Here is a 22,867-nt window from a genome sequence, read left to right as displayed (position 1 = left end):
AAATAATTACCTTACTCCTCTGTGTTACCTTTCTCTCGGACAATATTATGGGCACCTTTTAGAAGTTGTTAGAAATAGTTAGATTTCAAACAATATTTTTGGCCACCACTGTATTGTGCTACGTGTGAGGTAATGTAATACTCATGCTGGCAGATAGTGTACTCGTATACGTCCACTTTAACGTCCATCCGATGAGGGACGCACAATCGCCCTTCTTGCGAAACACAACAACGACAGTTTGTAAAGCTGGGTCGAGATTCGAACCCAGGCTAGCCAGCTCAGAGGGGTGCTAGTGTGCGCTAGTGTGCCCAGGTCTCTGGCTGTAGGCTATCCTGCCCAGTTCCAGCCATAATACTGTGCAACAAATTATATGGAGGAGAAAGGCAACTGCTTGGAACTTCTTAAATCCATGAGATCAGTCTCTTAATTCCATAGGGAATTGTTTTCTGTCGGAGCTTCTTCTTCTTCCTCTTCTTCTTCTTCTTCTTCTTCTCGACCAATTGGATCTCTGTCTTATTTCAGTGCAGCCAAGGTAGCATAAAATAGAATGTGTCAGCGATGACGAACAGCATAGCATTTGTTTTTTCCTGTCCATAGCATTATAACGTCACTGTGAAGTTTGCTGCGACTTGCAGCTGCAGCTCGGCCGTGTTGCAATATCAGAGCACCAGGTGTTTGTTGTTGCTTACGTGGCGATGCTGATGCATATTCCATGCATGGCTTTCAAGGGATTTAGAGACCAGAATATCCCATAGGTATGTACAGGTATATAGCGAGTAAATCCAAGGTGTTTTATTTCGTAATCATGCATAACATGCGTGGAGCAAAAATACTGTATCACGCAGACGTATGCATTTTAATTTACCAATGAGGTAATAAAATGAGGTGATGACGTTAAACGCTGCGTCAACAGAGATTGGCGAGTGGAGAAAGCTTTGTCTCTCCCTCGCTCTCTCTCTCGCTCTCTCTCTCTCTCTATCTCTCTCGCTCTCTCTCTCTCTCTCTATCTCTCTCGCTCTCTCTCTCTCTCTCTCCCACTCGATTTCCCCTCTACCTCCTCTCTCTCCCTCCCCTCTCTCCCTCCCATCTCCCACTTACAGTGGAGAATGTTTCTGTACATCGGAAAAAACCGTTCAAGGAATGGTGATGCCAGACTTCCATAGACCCTCTTTCCAGTAATCCGAGTGCCCCATCCAGGCGGGGCTGCACGACGGATCGAGGCAGGGCTCTGGCTAGGGGACGCGTGTTGGACACTGTCCGCCAACCCTCCCCCTTGTGGCTCCCTAACTTGGGGGTCGGGAACGAGGAGCTCGAGCTGCTTTTTGGAGCTGGATGGCGTCCGGGCGAGGCACTGACACAGCCATGGCTGAGGTCGGGCGAAGGGCAAATGAAATGGAAGAGATGGCGAGAGACGCAGAAGATCTGGCGGCAGAGGACCCTATGGCGGCAGTACTCGGCACGCTCGAGCGCCTTCTTGAGATGATGGAGGTTGTGCAGGAGTCGCAACAGCACCTGGAGGAACGCCAGGGTGAGATGGAGACGTCGGTACGGTGTATCGAGAGCGAGCTGGCCGAACTTGCCAAGGCGCAGGCAGGGACGGCCATGAGCGTGAAACAGGTTCTTGAGAAAGCGCGCAAGGTTAATGCCAACGTGAAGGACGTGCGCCAACAGATCGACAAGCAGACACACGAGATCCGCAAGTTGGAGGGCAACCATGGAGAGTTGCTCAAGCGCAATAATTTTCGCATCATGGTCTATCAGGTACGAGAGAGCACCTTTATCTCAATAATCTTCTTTATCACAGGAAAAAACACGAATAGGGGAATGCCATGCAGGTTGGTAAGATTATATTAGGAAAAAAATACATTTTGGGACTAAGGTGACAATTGGCAGCCGAAACGACTTGAACCTCAAACTAATCCGTCATAGCGACCGAAATAAGAATAACCCATTACGCAATGGTCGTTCATGATCATGACCCTTTGATTCTGATTTTTGAATGCTTCGTGCGCGTGTGACCCCGCTAACGTGACAATTCGTAAAGAGATCAACACCGAGTATTGCTATGGACCACCATCCGAAAGGAGCAGCGTGCAATGGGTCACAAACGTCACATATGGATTTTGACAAGTTCACTTGAGCACAAAAACGCGCCTTATTGTCACACTTACCGCTCTTCCACCAAGAAACTTTCACAGCGAAGTACAACACAAACACATAAGACCGTCCGTGGTGGTTGAGGACCGGCGAGCTATATATAACGCGAGAACCAAGACTGCCACATGAAATCTGCTGTCTCGACGCTCTAGGCCGAGCGAGATGAGATGGAGGAGGCGCGCGAAAGTGGGTTTAAAACACGACCTTAAAAAGGCACAGGGGGGGAATATTATACCCACGCTCTCTGTAACACCGATGTTTGATTGTATATTGTCCTCTTGTTTTTCTCCACAACGAGATCGTTTGGAAATGATGGCTCGCACCATAAGAATGCTCAATATAGCTACGAGTACGCATTCAATATACCACTGGTGTATGATGGCTATTTTCGTCCTGATGTAGGATGGGGCAGAGGTAGCGCACTTACCTTCGAGCTGACTGCTGTGGATTTGATTCGCGTCCCGTCTATAAACTGTCACCCTCGTGTTACTCTGCGCAGGACCATTCATCGATGTGTGTGCCGTCCCTCGGATGGTCGTTAAACTGAGCGTTCCGTCTGCCGCCATTAGCTGGTGGATGTTAAAAGATGCCACGGTATCTTTCGAAGAAGTGTAGGTGACTCTAAGCAAATCGAAAATTCAGGGAGGCACTGCATCAGCAGCATGGCGGTGCTCCCTTGCAATGATGCAAACCGGCAGTGCATAAGAGAGATCGACATAGTTCTTTTTTGGGTGTATCAGCATGCAAAAGCATACACTGGAATTAGTAAATTGGTATCCTGAGAGTAAACTTGTCCTGAAGTTTGATATGAAATATACTGTGATTAAAAAAAAAATTGTGCATGTGGGTAGTTTTGCATTCGAGGAGAGACATCTAGTGTTGCAAAGCAGCACAACATCATTTAAACTAGATGGTATTCATAGAATACTTACCCTGCGCAGTCAACTTATTGCGAGCCAACTCTTCTGTTTTTGAACATTTTTTTTCTTTCCACGTGAGAAACGTCCACGTGAAAACATCTTTCCACGTGTAATCTCTCACGTGGCTGCCAGTCCACGTGAGAGATTACATCATAAATTTATATTCTCTAATGTAATTGTTGCATAGAGCACGCCCAATACATTTCAAACTGATCCGCCGAAGCGTTTTCCCTGTCGAATTATGACGTCATAATTATGGCACCAATGACGTCATCATTAACAACACTTATTCCCCATATGGAGTTCTTTACAATGAGCCATGTTTCAATTTTTTCCCATGCGGCTGTTTTGGAGATATAGAGGTGCAACATTTTTTAGTTTTTCCAAGATGGCGCCTGTACCACATGACCGATGATGTCATGATTATCATTAAAATATTCTAAAGGAAGAGGCGCTCCTATGGTGAAAATTTGGTGTCCATCCGCCAACAGTTGCTGAAATTTTTTAAAATAATGATCGGATGGATGTGTTGTATTTGTCGAATTATGACGTCATAACGAAGGCACCGATGACATCATCATTAACATATCTTACTCCCCAAGGGGAATAGTTGACAATGAGCCAGTTCTCAATTTTTTCCATGGAGTGGTTTCAGAGATATAGAGGTGCGAAGTTTTTCCAAGATGGCGCCTGTACAACGTGACCTATGACGTCATAATAATCATTAAAATATTCTACAGGAAGAGGCCCTCCTATGGTGAAAACCGCTTTTCGCTTCACGAGCGCAGGGTAACAAGGTCTGACTGTTATAATGACAGTCATATCTAAGTAAGAAGCCATGTCGATAAAGGTCATCTTAGTAACCTTTAACTACCTAGCTTGGGCAGTCCAATGCAATGTACCATTTAGTATTGCGTTATTTGTCCAAAATATGTAATCTTGGTTCGGTGACATCGTTTGGTTAAATGTTGGAAAATTTGATCTGGACAGCGTTGATTGTCAGAACTGCGTAACAAAAAAACAAAACAAAAAATCACCAACATGGGCCACTGTATTTTAGTGATGAAAGATGCTTCCTTTTATTTGGGGGTCTTAGGAACCAGACTTGGTGGCATAATAGTTCGCGTGCACATCCTCTCTGAGTCTATAGGTTTTTGCCTGGGTTATACTGGGAGGTTTGTCATTGCCCTCCGAGCAGTAGTTGGGGCAGGACACCCAGTTTAACATCCATCCGAGGGCAGTGCACACATTGGTGAATCACCCTGTCTGTGAAACACCGGGATGATAATTTATAGCTGGGTCAGGATTTCAACCCAGGCTAGACAGATTAGAGCTGAGCGTACATACCAGTAGGCCATCCTGCCAGTCCTAAATTAAAATATAAACTCGAAAATAAATGTGGATCATAGTTTGGAAAATCGTCCAATTTGTTTCAATTCACGGTTCGGCACAACATTTAATGAAACCCAGAATACCAAAATGTTATAGACAGTACACCGTTTGTCCTGTGATGAATAAGCCACCACATAAATCATCCTCTACTTTCTGGCATCAGCCAGGACCAAATTTGAGCTTTCCTGAAAAAAATCCAGCAATATCAATACAGCTAGCTCCAAAGAAAGAGCTGTTGCACTCATAATTTTGAATGCACTATTTGTGCCAAATCTTACGACAAAGTACTTCTTATTGCCCCTGGTCATCATCAACATTTATACCATGACCTCACAGATTGTTGCGGTGGCATGCCAGCGTTTCCATGGGCATCGATACACGGTGTTTTCGATACACGGTGTCGCCCATCTCCTCTCCGGCCAAGTTAGGACAGGAATTTGTAATTTTGTCAGCATGCCGTTGACAACTGGCATACTCATCGTCAAAAGACACCGAGAGATGCTTAACACCGAGAACATGTAACAACAATCGATGCGAGCAGATTGGTCCCCAGATGAACGTCCATCCGAGGTATAGCGCACTCGATACAACGTCTGCCTACGAGTAACAATCAGACAGTTCTTGATAAGGTAGAAAATCAAATCCAGACAAGAAAGCTCAGTGGCAAGTGCGCTACCTCTGTGCAGTCAGACATTGCCCTTTTACAGGTGTTCAATTGCCAGGTTTTTGAATTGTAAACGCCACTATCTGTTGTTGCACAAGGCTTAGCACCTACTACCAACTTGAAATGCAGTGACCAAAATTTACGTTAAGTACACCACACGTTTTTACCTTCTAAATTATGACAGGAGCTCCTTTTGACTCCCCAGTTGGCAGTAAGACGTGCATGTTGACATCTACTATCAGCCACTTTGTCACAACACAAGGGATTCTGTTCATTAGTTATCAACGGAAACCTCCCAGATTGTCCACGTGGACTATAAAACTGCAAAAGTGTTAAAATCACAACTTCTACATATTTCTCAAGCGCATTGGATGTTCTTATTTGTATTGTACATCGCTTCCAATCTGTTCTAATTGTAGATGGTCTGTTTTTGTTTTTTTTACCACCTTACTATTCCGCGAGCGCATCTATTCGATGTACTATTCTTACTTGTTTCCACCACCTTATTTAACACGTTACTCTAGTTCATCATGACTGTTGTTTGTGTCCTTTATAACATCCTTAAAAACGGTAAGTTTCCTGTTTCGAATGATCATTTTAGCTATTCTTGACTTTCTTTGGATCACCGATAATAATCATTGAATTATCCAAAAGTCTCTGTTGGGCTCCCACAAATGTCTGTTCAAATTTGAAACTCTTTACATCACACTAGAGGAGGTTAATTGAAAACCGAGGCCGAGGTTTCACAAGCGCCTCAAATTTGGCGAAACTTGGCAGTGGTTTGGGCGTCGTGATGGATTTATCATTCACGGATTTGGCCCGTTTTATTTTTGAAAACCTGCAGACCTGCCTTGGTATCATCAAAACAGGTATTGCATGGAAAGTACGATCAATTTTAAAAACGCAATGTTTTGGCGCAGGTATAATGATGGGCTGAATGGCCTCCTCCTCTGTCGAGTTTCCCTGTTTTTCCTTGTTAATGTTTCCCTTAAATTCCACTCCAAAGGATTGATACACAGATCGATATAACTGGAGCGACTTGTGGCAAGGTATCATTCTAATCAATTGGCTGTGTGATGTCATGAGCTTTCCCTCACCGAAAAGGATATCACTTCACTTCCGAGTTCCGACTACGTCTAATAAATAAATACATAAATAAACAAGAAATATGTCGTGCATAGCACGATACTTGCAAAATCCCTAAAATAAGTTGTTGGCCTATGATGACCTCAAATATAATGGGTGGTTGAATTCAGTGACCTGATATGCAAATCCTCTGAAAATTTCAAGTCACTCGGATGAAAATTAAGGATTTTAGAAATCTGGCCTATGTTGACCTTTTGGCCTATGTTGACCTCAATAATACTTGGTGGTTGAATTAAGTGTCCAGATATGCAAATCCTCTTAAAATTTCAAATCAATCGGATGAAAATTGAGGATTTTATAAATCAGGCCGATGTTGACCTTTTGGCCTATGTTGACCTTTTGACAACAAACATATATAGGATTTTGTTGGACCACGAACTCTACCATTTGGTGAAGTTTCGTGAACATCGGTTTAAAATTGTGACCTGTAGGCAAGTATAAGTGAGCGGGTTGAATTCAGTGTCGAGATATGCAAATCCTCTTCAAATTTCAATCAATCAGATGAAAATTGAGGATTTTAGAAATTTGGCCCATGTTGACCTCAAAAATACTTGGTGGTTGAATTCAGTGATACAGTCACGTGAAAAAGTAAGTACACCCCATGTAAAGTTTTGACTTTTTCAACATATTTCAACATACAGCTATTTGATCTTCATTTCAACAATATTGATAGATAAAGGTGATATAATACAACAAATATCACGAAACATTTACATTTTGTAGTCCATTGTATAATTTAAATAAACATAAATGCAAATTTCGCATGTGGAAAAAGTAAGTACACCACTACATTTATCACTACTTCAAATACCTAAAATTAGAATCAGGTGCACCAGCTCAGGTGAAAATGATTAGAACATCGTTAGAGAGGATCTTGGAGGAACCTGTCTTATTTAAACCTCAGACATTTAGTTTGGTTTGCTCTTTGTTGTTGAAGTGTGCGGCGTCACCATGCCTAGATCAAAAGAGCTCTCTGAGGCCTTCAGAAAGAAGGTTATAGATGCCTACGAGTCTGGGAAGGGATTTAAAAGGATCTCCAAACAATTTGAAATCAATCATTCGACTGTCCGGAAGATCATCTACAAGTGGAGAAGATTCCAAACAACTGCCAACTGGTTCAGGCCAGGCCACCCCAGCAAGTTCAGCCAGAGAGCAGACTGCAAGATGCTGAAAGAAGTCTCTAAGAACCCCAGAATGTCATCACGGGACCTTCAGGTAGCTCTTGCCACTGTTGATGTCAAAGTGCATGAGTCTACCATGAGAAAGAGGCTGCACAAATTTGATCTACATGGGAGGTGTGCCAGGAGGAAACCATTGCTGTCCAGAAAGAACATCAGGGCAAGACTAAAGTTTGCCAATGAACACCTAGGCAAAGACCAGCACTTCTGGAACAATGTGCTCTGGACAGATGAGTCAAAGGTAGAGCTATTTGGCCACAGTACCAGAAGCCATGTTTGGCGAAAACCAAAGACAGCATTTGACCACAAGAAGTTGATACCAACTGTAAAGCATGGTGGTGGAAATATTATTGTTTGGGGCAGCTTTGCTGCATCAGGGCCGGGGCAGCTCACCATCATAGAATCCACTATGAATTCTTCATTGCACCAGAGGGTGCTTGAGGATAATGTGAGGCCATCTGTCGGAAAGTTGAAGCTCAACCGAAGGTGGACCTTGCAACATGACAATGACCCTAAACATACCAGTAAATCGACCAAGGAATGGCTGAAAAGAAAGAAATGGAGGGTTCTGGAATGGCCAAGTCAAAGCCCGGATCTAAATCCCATCGAGATGTTGTGGGGGGATTTGAAACGAACTGTGCATGCAAGAAACCCCTCAAACATCGCACAGCTGAAAGAATTCTGCATGGAGCAGTGGACAAAAATTTCTCCCAGTCGATGTCAGAGACTGGTAGACAGTTATAAGAAACGCCTACTTGAGGTTGTTTCTGCCAAAGGGGGCAATACCACCTATTAGAGCCAAGGGTGTACTTACTTTTTCCACATGCGAAATTTGCATTATGTTTATTTAAATTACACAATGGACTACAAAATGTAAATGTTTCATGATATTTGTTATATTATACCACCTTTATCTGTCATTATTGTTGAAATGAAGATCAAATAGCTGTATGTTGAAATATTTTGAAAAAGTCAAAACTTTACATGGGGTGTACTTACTTTTTCACGTGACTGTATGCAAGTCCTCTTCAAATTTCAAGTTAATCGAATAAAAATTGAGGATTTTATAAATTTGGCCTATGTTGACCTCAAAAATACTTGGTGTTTGAGTTCAGTGTCCAGATATGCAAATCCTCTTCAAATTTCAATCAATCAGATGAAAATTGAGGATTTTAGAAGTTTGGCCCATGTTGACCTCAAAAATACTTGTTTTTTTTTTGTTTTGTTTTTTTGTATACAGAGTCGAGGCTCGTGAAAGAACTAACATTTATCAAACAAACAAATCAAACAAACAAGTAAACAAAGTATATAAAAGTGGGAGCGGTCGACAAGGTGGGGAGAGAAGGGGAGGAAGCACACAAACACAACATTTGAGGGTAGGGACATCGGGAGATGTGTGGGAGGCAGAGGGCCTGGGGGGAGGCAGGATAGGTATAAAACACAAGGACACCAAGGACTTCCAGGAAAGAAGACAAAAGTCACCTCAAAAAAGTGGATTTGGGGTGAAATTAGCGGGGGTAGAAAAGATCAAGGTTTTGGATTGGGGAAGATAAGAGATGGTGGTGAACAGCCGTTTTAAAGACCTGGAGGGAGGAGTGGGATTGAAGAGAGTGAGGGAGTTTGTTCCAGAGGCGGGAGAAAAGAGGAATGAAGGAGTGAAGGTGAGCAGAGAGTCTTGATTTTTGTAGTTTAACCATAAGAGGGTTGCAGGCAGATCTTGTGCGACCTGCAGGAATATTTGGGGGACAGAACCCAGAGAGAGCTGGGGGAGCAAGGCCGGAGAGGAGTCGGTATAAGAAGGAAAGACCACCAACCTGCCTGCGGTGAGTAAGTGAAAGGCCCTCGGAGATAGCGTCATCGCGGGAGATTCCAATGATTCTGAACGCTTTGGTTTCAACAGCGTGAAGACGAGCTAGGTGAGAGGCAGGAGCACCACCCCAGAGGGGAGAGCAGTATTCCATTGAGCTGTGGGTGAAAGCCTTGTATGTGGTGAGGAGCTCAGGTGTGCCAAGGAAGGACTTCGCACGACGGAGGATGCCCAGTCGGCGACTGGCTTTGGAGGCCAGCTTGGAAATGTGGTTTTCCCAGGAAAGATCATGGCAGATAGTGAGACCCAAAAGCTTGAGTGACAGAACTTCTTGGAGAGGATTATTCAGAAAGTAGATGGGAGGGTTGTCCAGTCGGTCTTTTCGGAGAGACATCGTAAGAGTGTGAGATTTGTCAGGATTGAAAGACATGTTCCACTTGTTTGCCCAGTCTGTGATTTTGTCCAGGTCTGCAGAGAGTGAGGAGGCTGCAGACTGCCGATCTGAGGGATGAGGAATGGAGCGGCAGAGATTGGAGTCATCAGCAAAGAGATAGAGAGGATTTTCAAGAGAGTCAGAGAGATCATTGATGAAGACCAGAAAAAGCACAGGGCCCAGAACACTGTCTTGGGGAACTCCAGCCTGAACAGGAAGAGGAGATGAGAGAAACCCATTCAGGGCCACACGTTGACTACGACGAGAGAGGAAGTCCGCCAGCCATTCGTGGAGATTTCCATGGATACCAAAGGAGGAGAGTTTGCTGAGCAGAGCGGGGTGCCAGACTGTATCGAAGGCACGTGATATGTCGAGGGAGACAGCTCTAATTTCCTGTTTGGCATTGAGGACCTCCATCCATTGTTAAGACAGCAGAAGCAGCATGTCCCGAGTAGAGTGACCTGGTCTGAAACCAAATTGATGATCAGAGATCAAGCCATTGGAGAAGAGGAAAGATTTCATATCCGAAGCAATGATGGATTCCATGACTTTGCTGATAATTGGGAGAAGGCTGATTGGTCTGTAGTTGCTCGGATCTATTTTTGCACCTTTGTTGTGCAAAGCGGTGATGTTGGCTGATTTCCAAGCAGATGGCAGTTGACCTTGAGCAAAAGAGAGGGTGAAGAGAACAGAGAGAGGGAGTAAAAGAGTGGAAGAACAGGATTTTAGGACCCGTGGGCTGATGCCGTCAGGTCCAGTTGCAGAATCAGAGTCGAGGGTTGACAGAAACTTTTCCACCTTGTCAGGAGGAAAGGACACGGAGTCCAGGAGCAGCTGGGTACGACTGGGTACAGAGAGGGATGGGTTTGGGACCCAAGATTTAGAGGCAAACACAGAGTTGAGGCATTCAGCTTTTTCACGTGCGGAGTCAGCTGTGTAGCCGTTTGAGGTAAGGGAGGGGATGGAGGGGGAACAAACACCAGAAACAGATTTGACCAGACGCCACCAGGATTTGGAAGAGGGAGACAGATAAGAGAGTTCGGTCGTGAGAACGGAGAGATATTGTTTCCTGGCTCTCCTGAGGGTGGACACACACTTGTTTCGGGCTTTGTGAAAGGAAATGAGATTTCCTTCCGTTGGATTTGCTTTCCAGGAGACGAAGGCAAGTTGTTTCTGGGCAACAGCCTCACCACAATATTGCGTGTACCATGGACGGGAGGAAGGGTATGACAACTGAAGACGAGATGGGATAAATCTGTGCATGAGAGAGAGCAATTTACTTTGGAAGAATTCCCAGGATGAGTTGATGTCAGAGGTGGTAGAGATGGGAGACCAGTCCAGATGATTGATGGCTGCTTGAAGACCGTGCCAGTTGGCCTGAGTGAAATGCCAGACTCGTCGACGCTGAGGACGCTCCCTGAGAATGGTCAGAGAGATGTCCACTTTAACAAGCACATGATCAGATGAGCCGATTGGAGCAGAAGAAGAGCAGCAGACATTTTCAGGGAAGTTAGTCATAACCAAGTCCAGAAGAGAAGATGCTCCGTTGACTGAGATCCGGATCGGGAAATTGACAGATTGTGTCAGTCCCAGTGAGTTGCAGAAGTCCTTTGCTGAGGAGCCATGGCTGGTGAGAGAGGTACCCACACCCAGCCAACTGGCATGGTGACAATTGAAATCACCACATATGAGGAAGAGAGAGTTAGGATGAGTAGACAGAAGTTGGTCCATATTATCAGACAGCGAGATGTAGATGGAGTCATCACTGTTTGGTGGATGGTACAACACACATATGAACAAGAGGTGGGAGCGAAGGGGAAGCCGTAGCCAGAGGTATTCCTGGGGGTGAGGTGGAGAGAGTGCAGTGCAGGGCGAGTGAGGGAGAGAGTTTTTGATAAAGATAGCAACCCCACCTCCAGGATGAGGCTCAGGTCTATCATACCGGAGGAGGGAGTAACCCGGGAGAGATACTAAGGAATCAGAGACATCATGAAGGAGGAAAGTTTCTGTTAAGCAGATTACGTCTGGTTTGACAGAAGCAACCTGTATGGAGAGATCAGTTGAGTTTGAACGAAGGCCCCGGATGTTTGAGGTCCATACCGTTAATGAAGAGGAAGGGGGAGCATCGGATCCAGAACAGGGGGGAGGAGGGGTAGGGTAAGATGTGGAAGAGGTGGAAGAGGTGGAAGAGGTAGGGAGAGCTGTTGAAGGTGTGTCAGAGATTTCAGAATAGCTCGGAGAAAGGGAAGGATGTGGCGGACAAAAGGTTTGATGGTGATTGGGTGAGGCACAATGAGGTGTTATTTGAGGAGGGGGAAGAGCGAGGGAGAAGGTTTGGGGAGATGGAGGTGAGAGTTGGAAGAGGGAAGAAGTGGGGAGGATACTTTGAGGAGGGGGAGTGAGAGGGGGGAAATTGAGAAGAAATGAGGGTGGGGAGATTTGAAGGGGAGGGGCGAGGGGGGAGTTTAGGAGGGAAGGGACAAGGGGAGGGATTTGAAAGGGATGGGATATGGGGGAGATTTGGAGGGGAGGGGTGAGGGGGCAGTCAAGGAGGGGAGCGGCGAGGGGGAGTCTTGGAGGGGAGGGGTGTGGGGGGAGTTTAGGAGAGAAGGGGAAAGGGGGGAGATTTGAAAGGGATGGGTGATGGGGAGGATTAGGAGGGGAGTGGCAAGGGGGAAGATTTGGAGGGGAGGGGTGAGATTGGATTTTAGAAAGTGTACGATTAATGGGAAACGAACATTTATTGCAAAATTAGTTTCTTGTGATCTTCGAGTCAAAAATACGTTTAAGGACGCTGGAGGGAGGATGGAGTGCAGGAGAGTTTAGGGAATGTCGAAAAGAGGCACTGAAAGAGATGGAATTTTTTTTTGGGATGGATAGATTTGGTGAGCAAGTCGAAAGCAACCTTTTAAAGAAGAAGAAGAAAAAGGTGTTATAATATATGACGGAACACAGAACTTGAGGGGAAAGTGTAAACATTATAAGGTTAATAACAGTGAACGTTAACAGTGAACAGTAATAACTGTTATTACAGTAACAGTAATAACAGTGAACGTCGTTCGAAGAACGAACGAATGAATAAGAACGAATAAACGAATGAGAACAAAGAATAAGAACAGAGAAGGAAATGTATTTTTTTCTTCTTTTTTTGAGTTGATTTTAAACAAGGAAGTAGGCTATGGGGGGAAAAGCAGAGAACGAAAGTTATTGGAGCACAAAAGACGGACCGCTGAGAGGAAAACGAAGCCTCAAGGTTGTACACTGTACAAGGCCTCAAAAGACACGGCACGATTTAACACGATTTTCTATTCAGGTACGAAAGATTTGCACCGAAAATCTTCCTCGGGACACACGATACGTACAACACCATAAAATAAATACAGTTATAACGAAAATACAAATGGGAACAATTACTTAACTTCGATTTCGATGGAGAGTGTGCACAGCTGCGAATAAACGAAAACCTCACCGGCAAGACCGGAAGCAGTCTTGGTGGTTGAATTCAGTGATATGCAAGTACTCTTCAAATTTCAAGTTAATCGGATAAAAATTGAGGATTTTATAAATTCGGCCTATGTTGACCTCAAAAATACTTAGTGGTTGAATTCAGTGTCCAGATATGCAAAACCTCTTAAAATTTCAAGTCAATCAGATGAAAATTGAGGATTTTAGAAATTTGACAAAGTTGGTGACCTTTGGCCTATGTTGACCTATTGATCTCTTGACCCCAAAAGCAATAGGCTTCTTGCTTATGACCAACTCTACCATTTGATGAGGTTTCGTGAAGATCGGTTGAAAATTGTGATCTGTAGGCGACTGACATACAGACAAACAGACAGACAGAATAACGCACAAGACCAACCAATAGACGTACTTGAAAAATTTTCGATTTCTGCAAGTAATAAAATAAAACTCCACTTTTGATGCCTACCAATCCGTTTTTCGTCACCTCCAACTTGCCACGTATGATGAGGTTTACCGGTTGATTCATGTTTGGTAGAGTCTATGAAGTTTAGGCAATTTGACTGAATTCTGCCGAGATTTCCATGACAATGACCAAGTATTCGTGAAAAGTGATCCGTCGCACACGCAAATTCAAATGAGAAGCGCGATGGAGCGTGATGTCATTCCTCAGAAATGATGGTCTGCTTACCCTGCGCTGTCTTGAGAAAAAAAAGGACACAGGTGGTTCTGCAAGCGGAAAATTTGATTGGTCCAAACGATGTTAAAAGCTGTAAATTTTGTCCAAGTACTGCTAAATGACAGATGTTTGAAAGTGCCAATAACGCAATTTGTGTTCTACTGTGTTAAATATATAATTCATTTGAAGTAAAATAAGGGTTTTAAAGGCTGGAGAGAAAAAAAAACGTTTTTAGGAAGTTTACCGCTGTTGATGCAGCGTCTATTACACCACCTTATTTAACACGTTACACTAGTTCTTCGTGACTGTTGTTTGTTTCCTTTATAACATCCTTAAAAACGGCAAGCTGATTGGAATGATTTTCAATTTTGTTTGAATGCCAGACAGGCAGACAGACGACAAAAACTTATCTCAGACTTCTCTGTTCATGCACGATCAGGACAAATTCAGGTACTGCTAAACTACAGGTTCGTTTTCCGATTAATGTTCTGATTCGTGTTCAAATTATAACATTTAATTGAAATTAAATTGTTTCACGATCATTAACTGACGTTTGTGGACAGACAGACAGACAGGCAGACAGACAAAGTGAATCAATTGCTTAACGCCGCCTTTCACTTCGCAGCACAGTTAGTGACTGCGTTTCCTTTGTGTGGTGTGTTGTCTACGCAATGTAACGGTCCATATATCATCCTCTACAGATGGGGTAATGGTAGGAAAGGTCCTCAAACATCCTATAATTGTTGTACCTTGTATCATGGAGCGGACGAGCCAACAACTTAATGTATGAGACATTACAATAAGTCAAAAAAACAAAAAAACATGAATGTTGTTTGTTCAATCACTTTTGGTAGGCGTTGATGAAATGGCTTGGTTAATTGGGTGAATTACATATTTTAATTCACAATTGAGCTTATAATTTTTATGTAGGTGTTCAAATCCTGTGCTACTAAAATATTGCACACCTTATAAGTAGTTTTTATCATTTGGACTTAAAATCAGAAAGTAGCTGCCACCAAATTATTACATTGACTTAATTTGATCTATGAAATGTGTTGCCAATCCTCTTTAATCCCTCTCTCCTTTCTTCCATTTTTCTGTTTACATTTCTCAAAGGAAGCCTTGGATACCCCTCTAGCTACGGTAACTACACGGAAGAGATCCAAAGCTGAATTGTCAACGACAGGAGACGCTGAGGTGCATGCAACACCGGAAGATACTCACCCTGTAGATGAAGCTGATGGACTGAACTTGTCATCAGATGAGGATGCGGAGATGATTGAGGAGGTTGAGAGCAAGGCAGAGAAGTTCAAGCGCACAGGCAAGAAGCGTGTTGAGAGTTTTCGACGGGCCTTCACCAAGGAGAACCTCGGGAAGCGGGTAAATCAGATAGTGTCTCCAGAACGCAGGGATAAAATCCGTCACTCATTTGCACCTGCTCCTCGAAAAACAGAATCGGACACGCAGGAAGGGGTAGAAGAGGCTCGTGCTGAAGTTGGTGAAGGTAAGACATCTCACAGTGATTCTGCAGAGGTGATAGAAAGCAAGACACCTGTCGCAGCTGCATCCAGTGAGAAAAAGGCTGAAGGAGGTGCGACGGCTGGAGATCAAAAGCCACGACGTATGGAAAGCTTCAAGAAAACCTTTTCTCGGCAAGCTCTTGAAAAGCAGGTAGAAAAGCTGGACAAGCTAGGCAAGCGAATTGTGCCAACTGAAAAAAGAGAGCGCATCAAGAAGAGCCTGACACCAGAACACAAGCAGGCAGCGGGCGTTGGAGAAGCAACATCTGCCGCTTCATCGCCGCACGAAGACTCCACGTTCAAGGTACCACCATTCAAGTTCACGGTCAAGAAGGTGCGTGAGGGAGATGTTGTTGGCACCGAAGAGTATCAAATCGATCCGACGACTGTTGAGGCAGCCTCACAAGATGCTGGGCATAGTAATCACGCTGGCGAAAATGAAGCTGAGTCAGGTACAACTTTGGAAAAGGCTGGTAGTAAGCAATCTGGCAAGGAGCACAATGTTGAATCAAGTGAGGATGCAGCAGGTGGAGTACATCTGGATCAAAAAGCCTGAAGCATTGCTCAGCCATGTTGGAGGCACGACGCTGTTTGAAACAGCAAAGTCTAATTGTGTGTTTGTTGAGAAATGGTGGTGAGGACCGTCAACACGGTGCTGAGAAAATGGGACTGTGGAGGGACTGTGGAGGAAGTCGAGGGATTGTAGATGGGGCTGGGAGGAGAGCGGGGGATGGAGAGGGAGGCAAATAATGGTGGCTAATAGCATAGAGAATCCATGCTGCTACAAAGATGTGGTCGAGTGTTTGTGAACAAGATTGGGGGTTTATTGTTTGGGAAACTGCAATATGTAATGCTTTTTCATTGGGGGAAGGTGGGGGGTGGGTCGGTGCTGAATTGGGGAAAGTTTTCATACCACTGCATTTGGTGGGATTTTTGCATTCAGTCAGAGAAGTGATGCAAAATGTTAGCAAAATGATTCACAATAATGCCTTATGCTAATTCCTATTTCAGGGATGATTCTTCTACTGGGACTCTAATACCTTTTACATATAGAATGTTTTATTTCATCTGGATATTGAAGTGGAAAATTTGAAGTGCAAAGGGGTCAAGATGAGACAAGATTGCCTCGAAACAGATAGGAAATCGCAAAGAAAAGTTTGAATTTGTATCCCTTATACTCTCTTGAGAAGGAAAAGAGCCATATTTATAGCTCTTGTGGCGTGCTGCGCGGTTTTTAAAGAGGTAATAGAAAGAATTCTCCTTTGCATGCAAAATGATGTTATTTCAGACATTCTTTCATTCCTTGGTAATGTTATTGGCTCATCAGGTTATTGGTCTATGCACATAATTACACAACTAAGTAATTGCACACAACGTGCTGCTGGTCAAGAGTTCCTTGTTGTTCTTTAACAATAAATTTGACAAAAACTAGTTATGCATTGTGTTATGAAACAAATAAAAGCCAAAGAAACAGGCAGCGCTGGTGTGTTTGTAATGAGTTTCATTACCACTCTTGAGCATTGTCCTCAATAACACTCCAATTGGGTATGATCTACCATATAAAACAGTCAGTTTTTTTTTTGTTTTTTTAAAATACAATATCGAGGCTCGTGAAAAAGCTAACATCAATCACAACAAAAAAACGGACACACAAAACATACAAAAAAGGGAGCGGGAGGCAAGATGGGGAGAGAGAGGGAAGCACACAAGTACAACAGCAGAGAACAGGGACAATGGAAGATCTGTGTGAGGGAGGGGGTGCTTGGGGTGGGGACGCATGGAAAGGCGGGGGGGGGGGAGGGAGGGGAATGGAAGGGTATGAAACACATGGACACTGCTGGAACTTCCAGGAAAGAAAAAAGCCGGTATTTCAAAAAAAAAGTGGATTTGGGGTGAATTAACGGGGGAAGAAAAGATCAAGGTTTTGGATGGGGGAAGATAAGAGATGGTGGTGAACAGCTGTTTTAAAGACCTGGATGGAGGAGTGGGATTGAAGAGAATGAGGGAGTTTGTTCCAGAGGCGGGAGTGAAGGTGAGCAAATCATCTTGATTTTGGTAATTTCACCAGAAGAGGGTTACTGGCAGATCTTGTGCGACCTGTGGGAATATTTGGGGGACAGAGCACAGATATAGCTGGGGGAGCTAGGCCGGATAGGAGTCGGTAGAACACAGAAAGACCACCAACCTGCCTGCGGTGAGTGAGTGAAAGGCCCTTGGAGTTAGCTTCATTGAAGGAGATTCCAATGATTCTGAAAGCTTTGGTTTCAACAGCGTGAAGACGAGCTAGGCGTGAGGCAGGAGCACCGGCCTAGAGGGGAGAACAGTATTCCATTGAGCTGTGGATGAAAGCCTTGTATGTGGTGAGGAGCTCAGGTGTGCCAAGGAAGAACCTAGCCTGACGGAGGATGCCCAGTCGGCGACTGGCTTTGGAGGCCACCTTGGAAATGTGGTTTTCCCAGGAAAGATCATGGCAGATAGTGAGACCCAAAAGCTTGAGTGACAGAACTTCTTGGAGAGGATAGTTCAGAAAGTAGATGGGAGGGTTGGCCAGTTGGTCTTTTCGGAGAGACATAGTAAGAGTGTGAGATTTGTCAGGATTGAAAGACATGTTCCACTTGTTTGACCAGTCTGTGATTTTTGTCCAGGTCTGCAGAGAGTGAGGAGGCTGCAGACGGCCGATCTGAGATATGAGAAAGGAGCGGCAGAGTGTGGAGTCATCAGTAAAGAGATAGAGAGGATTTTCAAGAGAGTCAGAGAGATCATTGATGAAGACCAGAAACAGCACAGGACCCAAAACACTACCTTGGGGAACTCCAGCCTGAACAGAAAGGGGGAGATGAGAGAAATCCATTCAGGGCCACACGTTGACTACGACCAGAGAGGAAGTCCGCAAGCCATGCGTGGAGATTTCCATGGATACCATAGGAGGAGGGTTTGGTGAGCAGAGCGGGGTGCCAAAACGTATCGAAGGCACGTGATATGTCAAGGGAGACAGCTCTAATTTCCTGTTTGGCATTGAGGACCTCCATCCATTGTTGAGACAGCAGAAGCAGCATATCCAGAGTAGAGTGACCTGGTCTGAAACCAAATTGATGATCAGAGATCAAGCCATTGGAGAAGAGGAAGGATTTGATATTCGAAGCAATGATGGATTCCATGACTTTGCTGATAATTTGGAGAAGGCTGATTGGTCTGTAGTTACAAGGATCTGTTTTTGCACATTTTTTGTGTAAAGCGGTAATGTTGGCTGATTTCCAAGCTGATGGCAGATGACCTTGAGCAAAAGAGAGGGTGAAGAGAACAGAGAGAGGGTGAGATAGAGCAGCAGAGCAGGATTTTAGGACCCGTGGGCTGATGCCGTCTGGTCCAGTTGCAGAATCATCGTCGAGGATTGACAGAGACTTCTCCACCTTGTCAGGAGAAAAGGACACAGAGTACAGGAGCAGCTGGGTACGGTTGGGTACAGTGGGTACAGAGAGGGACGGGTTTGGGACACAAGATTTTGAGGCAAACACAGAGTTGAGGCATTCAGCTTTTTCACGTGCGGAGTCAGCTGTGTAGCCATTTGAGGTAAGGGAGGGGATCGAAGGGGAACAAACACCAGAAACAGATTTGACCAGACGCCACCAAGATTTGGAGGAGGGAGACAGGTTTGAGAGTTGAGTCTTGAGAGTAGAGAGTGGAGAGATATTGTTTCCTGGCTCTCCTGAGAGTAGGCACACACTTGTTCCGAGCTTTGTGAAAGGAACTGAGATTTCCTTCAGTTGTATTAGCCTTCCATGAGGTGAAGGGAAGTTGCTTCATGGCAACTGCCTTACCACAAGCTTCAGTGTACCATGGACGGGAAGAAGGGTATGAAAACTGAAGACAAGATGGGATAAATCTGTGCATGAGAGAGAGCAGTTTACTTTGGAAGAATTACCAGGAAGGGTTGATGTCAGAGGCAGTAGAGATGGGAGACCAGTCCAGATGATTGATGGCTGCTTGAAGACCGTGCCAGTAAGCCTGAGTGAAATGCCAGACTCGTCGGCGCTGAGGAGGCTCTCTGAGAATGGTCAGAGAGATATCCACTTTGACAAGTAAATGATCAGAAGAACCGATTGAAGCAGAAGAAGAGCAGCAATCGTTTGCAGGGAAGTTAGTCATAAGCAAGTCTAGAAGAGAATATACTCCATTGACTGAGATCTGGGTCGGGAAATTGACAGATTGTGTCAGTCCCAGTGAGTTGCAGAAGTCCTTTGCTGTGGTGCCATGGCTGGTGTGCGAGGAACCCACACCCAGCCAGCTGGCATGATGACAGTTGAAGTTGCCACATATGAGGAAGATAGAGTTGGGATGAGTGGATAGAAGTTGGTCCATGTTGTCAGACATGGAGATGTAAATGGAGTCATCACTGTTTGGAGGACAGTACAGAACACATATGAACAAAAGGTGGGAGCGGAGAGGAAGCCGTAGCTAGAGGTTCTCCTGGGGGTGGGGTGGAGACAGGGCAGTGCAAGGAGAGTGATGAAGAGAGTTTTTGATAAAGATAGCAACCCCACCTCCAGGACGACGCTCAGGTATATCATACCAGAGGAGGGAGTAACCAGGAAGAGATATTAAAGAATCAGAGACATCTTGAAGGAGGAAAGTTTCTGTTAAGCAGATTACATCTGGTTTGTCAGAAGCAACCTGTATGGAGAGATCAGTCAGGTTTGAGTGAAGGCCCCGGATGTTTGAGGTCCATACCGTTAAGGAAGAAGGAGGGGGAGCATTGGGTACATGACAGGGGAGGGGTAGGGTAGATGAGGGGTGAGAGGGGCAGGTAGGGAGAGCTGTTGATAGTGTGTCAGAGATTGCAGAAGAGTAAGGAGAAAAGGAAGGATGAGGAGGACAAAAGGTTTGACGGTGATGGGAAGAGGCACAGAGAGGTGTTGTTTCAGGGGGGGCAGAGCATAGTCGAAGGTTGTAGGAGGTGGAGGTATGTGATGGAAGGGAGAGGAAGTGGGGAGGACGCAGCTTTGAGGAGGAGGTGGTTGGGGGGAGATTTGGAGAGAGATTGTAGGGGGGGAGATTAGAAGAGGAGGGGTGAGGAGGGAGTTTTGAAGGGGAGGGGTGAGGGGCGAGTTTTGAAGGGGATGGGTGAGGGGGGAGTTTTGAAGGGTGAGGGGGGAGTTTTGAAGGGGAGGGGGGAGTTTTGAAGGGGAGGGGGGAGTTTTGAAGGGGAGGGGGGGAGTTTTGAAGGGGAGGGGGGGAGTTTTGAAGGGGAGTGGGGAGTTTTGAAGGGGAGGGGGGAGTTTTGAAGGGGAGGGGTGAGGGGGGAGTTTAAGAGGGGAGAGGTGAGGGGAGGGGTGAGGGGGGAGTTTAGAAAGTGGGCGATTGATGAAAAACAAACATTTATTACAACCTGGGTTTATTGTGATTTTCAAGTCAGAGATCTGTTTGAGAACGATCGAGGAGGGGTGGAATGAAGGTGAGTTTAGAGAATGTAGGGAGGAATGACTCTAAGAGATTGAATTTTTTTTTGAAGTGGATGATTTGAAGAGGAAATTGACAAATGCCTTTTAAATAGGAAGAAAAACAGCGTGTTGTAATCAACCACTGAATAAAACGCTGCAGGGGGAAGTTTAAACATATTTAAACAAAACCGTGAAAACCTATTTGGGAAAAGTCCCTGAAGTAAGGGCATGGATCAGAGAAAGGAGAAAGGGTTAAATGAGGTGAAGGAAACTAGAATTGGAAGGGCAAGTTACGGCTGGAGATGGAAGGAAGAGGTGGAAAAGAAGCAGATAAAGGCGGGGGGGGGGGGGGGGCGAGGAGCGAAGGAAATAATAATTTTTTAATTTTTTAATTTTTTTTGTTTGTTGTTATATACAGAACGTTAAACAAAGGATAGATGTTCGGGGAAGTTAGGGGGAGAAAATGAAATCTAAGAAATAAGCAATACAGCAAAGGAAAGAACTTAAATACACAAAACACCACCTGGGTGAGGGAAGCCTCAAGATACCAGGCCACACACGTGGTCCGAGAAGAAAACGATTTAATTATACACAGGTTTGCGAATTGCAAACCAAGATTAACTAGAAACACACAGTAACACATTACGCAATAAAATAACGAGCAGAAATTTGACAAAGACAAAAATTGGAAAAATACTTAAAACTTTGATGCCGTGCAGACATCGAAGTCGCAACCTTCAAGTTTATGTGTTTGTACAGATGTCTGGCCACCTTCAAAATTGTACAGGTTTTAAAGGCCAATCTTTTAACATGAATGTGTGTTCACTATGGTTTATTTTTGAGAATAAAACTAACTCGAAAAACATTTTCCATAAAAGAGTAATTACGTCTCTTCTATTGGAATTGTAGATGGTGGCTTAGAAACTGAGCCTCAATAGAATCCACATCTCCCTCTCCCCATCATCTGCATCATGAACATACTGATTTGAATCCACATCTCCTTCTCCCCATCGTCTGCATCATAAACATGCTGATTAGAATCCACATCTCCTTCTCCCCATCGTCTGCATCATGAACATACTAATTAGAATTCACATCTCCCCCATCGTCTGCATCATGAGCATCGTCTGAATCATGTACAGAAGCATTTTTGAAAATAACAAGTGAATCCTCTTGGATTGCGCTGAGGTTCGGGCATGGAATTTCGAGCCTCGATCATGGTTCGAGCCTCGATCTTGTATACAAAAATAATAATAATAAATAATAATAAGAACCTTGGGCCGAATCTCGCGCTTCACCAGTGCGCGTGCGCGAATTTACGTCACGTCGGCAGCGAGAAGGGGTTCCCCAACACGAACCAATCAGGAACTGCCACGTCACACTTATATGATCTCAGAATTCCTGTGACAGGAATTCGCGTTACACTGGCTGGAAGTCATTCGCTAGAGGCGCTTCCTCAGCGCTAATAAATACAAGGTGCAGGGAGGTGAAATTCGCTGCACATGATGTGCAACGCCGCAGAGTAAAACAAGTATTCATTTACATCTGTAAGATATCTAATAAATAAAGAAGATATCAGCACATCTTACACTAGGCCCAGGCTTCAGACTTTGGCATGCTCACGAGGCTGCATTGTCAAATAAACTGTTCCAACCCGTCATTTTTGACGGGGTTTTTTTTTTTTATGAGTGACTATATTTTTATGAACTACGTGATGCGCTATGCAATTAGATGGTCATTTCTGAAGTTTTCATTGTTTGTGTGAATGCGTGAATTTGTTTTTAACTAATCCGACTAATGTTGGCTTTGATGATGATGACAATGAGGATTATTATTTATTTAATATTATTGAATTTATTAAATAAATTATTATTGTATTTAATAAATAATTAAATATTTATTCATTAAATATTAAAATTCCTACTGGTGCGGATGCATTGGTAAACCACCCAGTATCACCCTTGCCAAGAAGCTGCTTCGGCAGCACCTGTGCTCTGTTGCAGAATATGGTGACATCAGAATATGCCAAATCCTCTTTTTAAATATTGATGAGGAAGAAATTACATAATTT

General features: G+C 44.4%; 1 protein-coding gene across 2 annotated transcripts; it reads left to right on the top strand.

Annotated features, from left to right (window-relative positions):
- The first annotated feature begins 609 nt into the window (after positions 1–609).
- On the top strand, positions 610–16,835 carry LOC137435190 (caveolae-associated protein 1). Of its 2 annotated transcripts, XM_078785149.1 has the most exons (3): positions 610–755; positions 1,101–1,761; positions 14,955–16,835. In XM_078785149.1, exons 2-3 carry the CDS (start codon positions 1,333–1,335, stop codon positions 15,912–15,914), a joined length of 1,389 nt encoding a protein of 462 aa, XP_078641275.1. In that variant the 5' UTR covers positions 610–755; positions 1,101–1,332; the 3' UTR covers positions 15,915–16,835. The 2 variants fall into 2 exon arrangements, with proteins under 2 accessions (XP_078641275.1, XP_067984862.2); XM_068128761.2 differs by lacking the exon at positions 610–755 and having other exon boundaries at positions 912–1,761.
- Positions 16,836–22,867: the final 6,032 nt, after the last annotated feature.

Source organism: Myxine glutinosa, chromosome 1 (genome assembly GCF_964187855.1).
Source record: "Myxine glutinosa chromosome 1, kmMyxGlut1.1, whole genome shotgun sequence".
In the NCBI taxonomy this organism is placed as follows: Eukaryota; Metazoa; Chordata; class Myxini; order Myxiniformes; family Myxinidae; genus Myxine; species Myxine glutinosa.
The sequence above is the reverse complement of the archived record's forward strand: the minus strand, read 5'-3'. Positions and strand labels throughout refer to the sequence as shown.

Coding starts and splice junctions, on each gene's coding strand:
- LOC137435190 (XM_078785149.1), top strand. CDS start 1,333: ATGGCGTCCGGGCGAGGCACTGACACAGCCATGGCTGAGGTCGGGCGA. Junction 1,762..14,954: donor TTCGCATCATGGTCTATCAG/GTACGAGAGAGC, acceptor CATTTCTCAAAG/GAAGCCTTGGATACCCCTCT.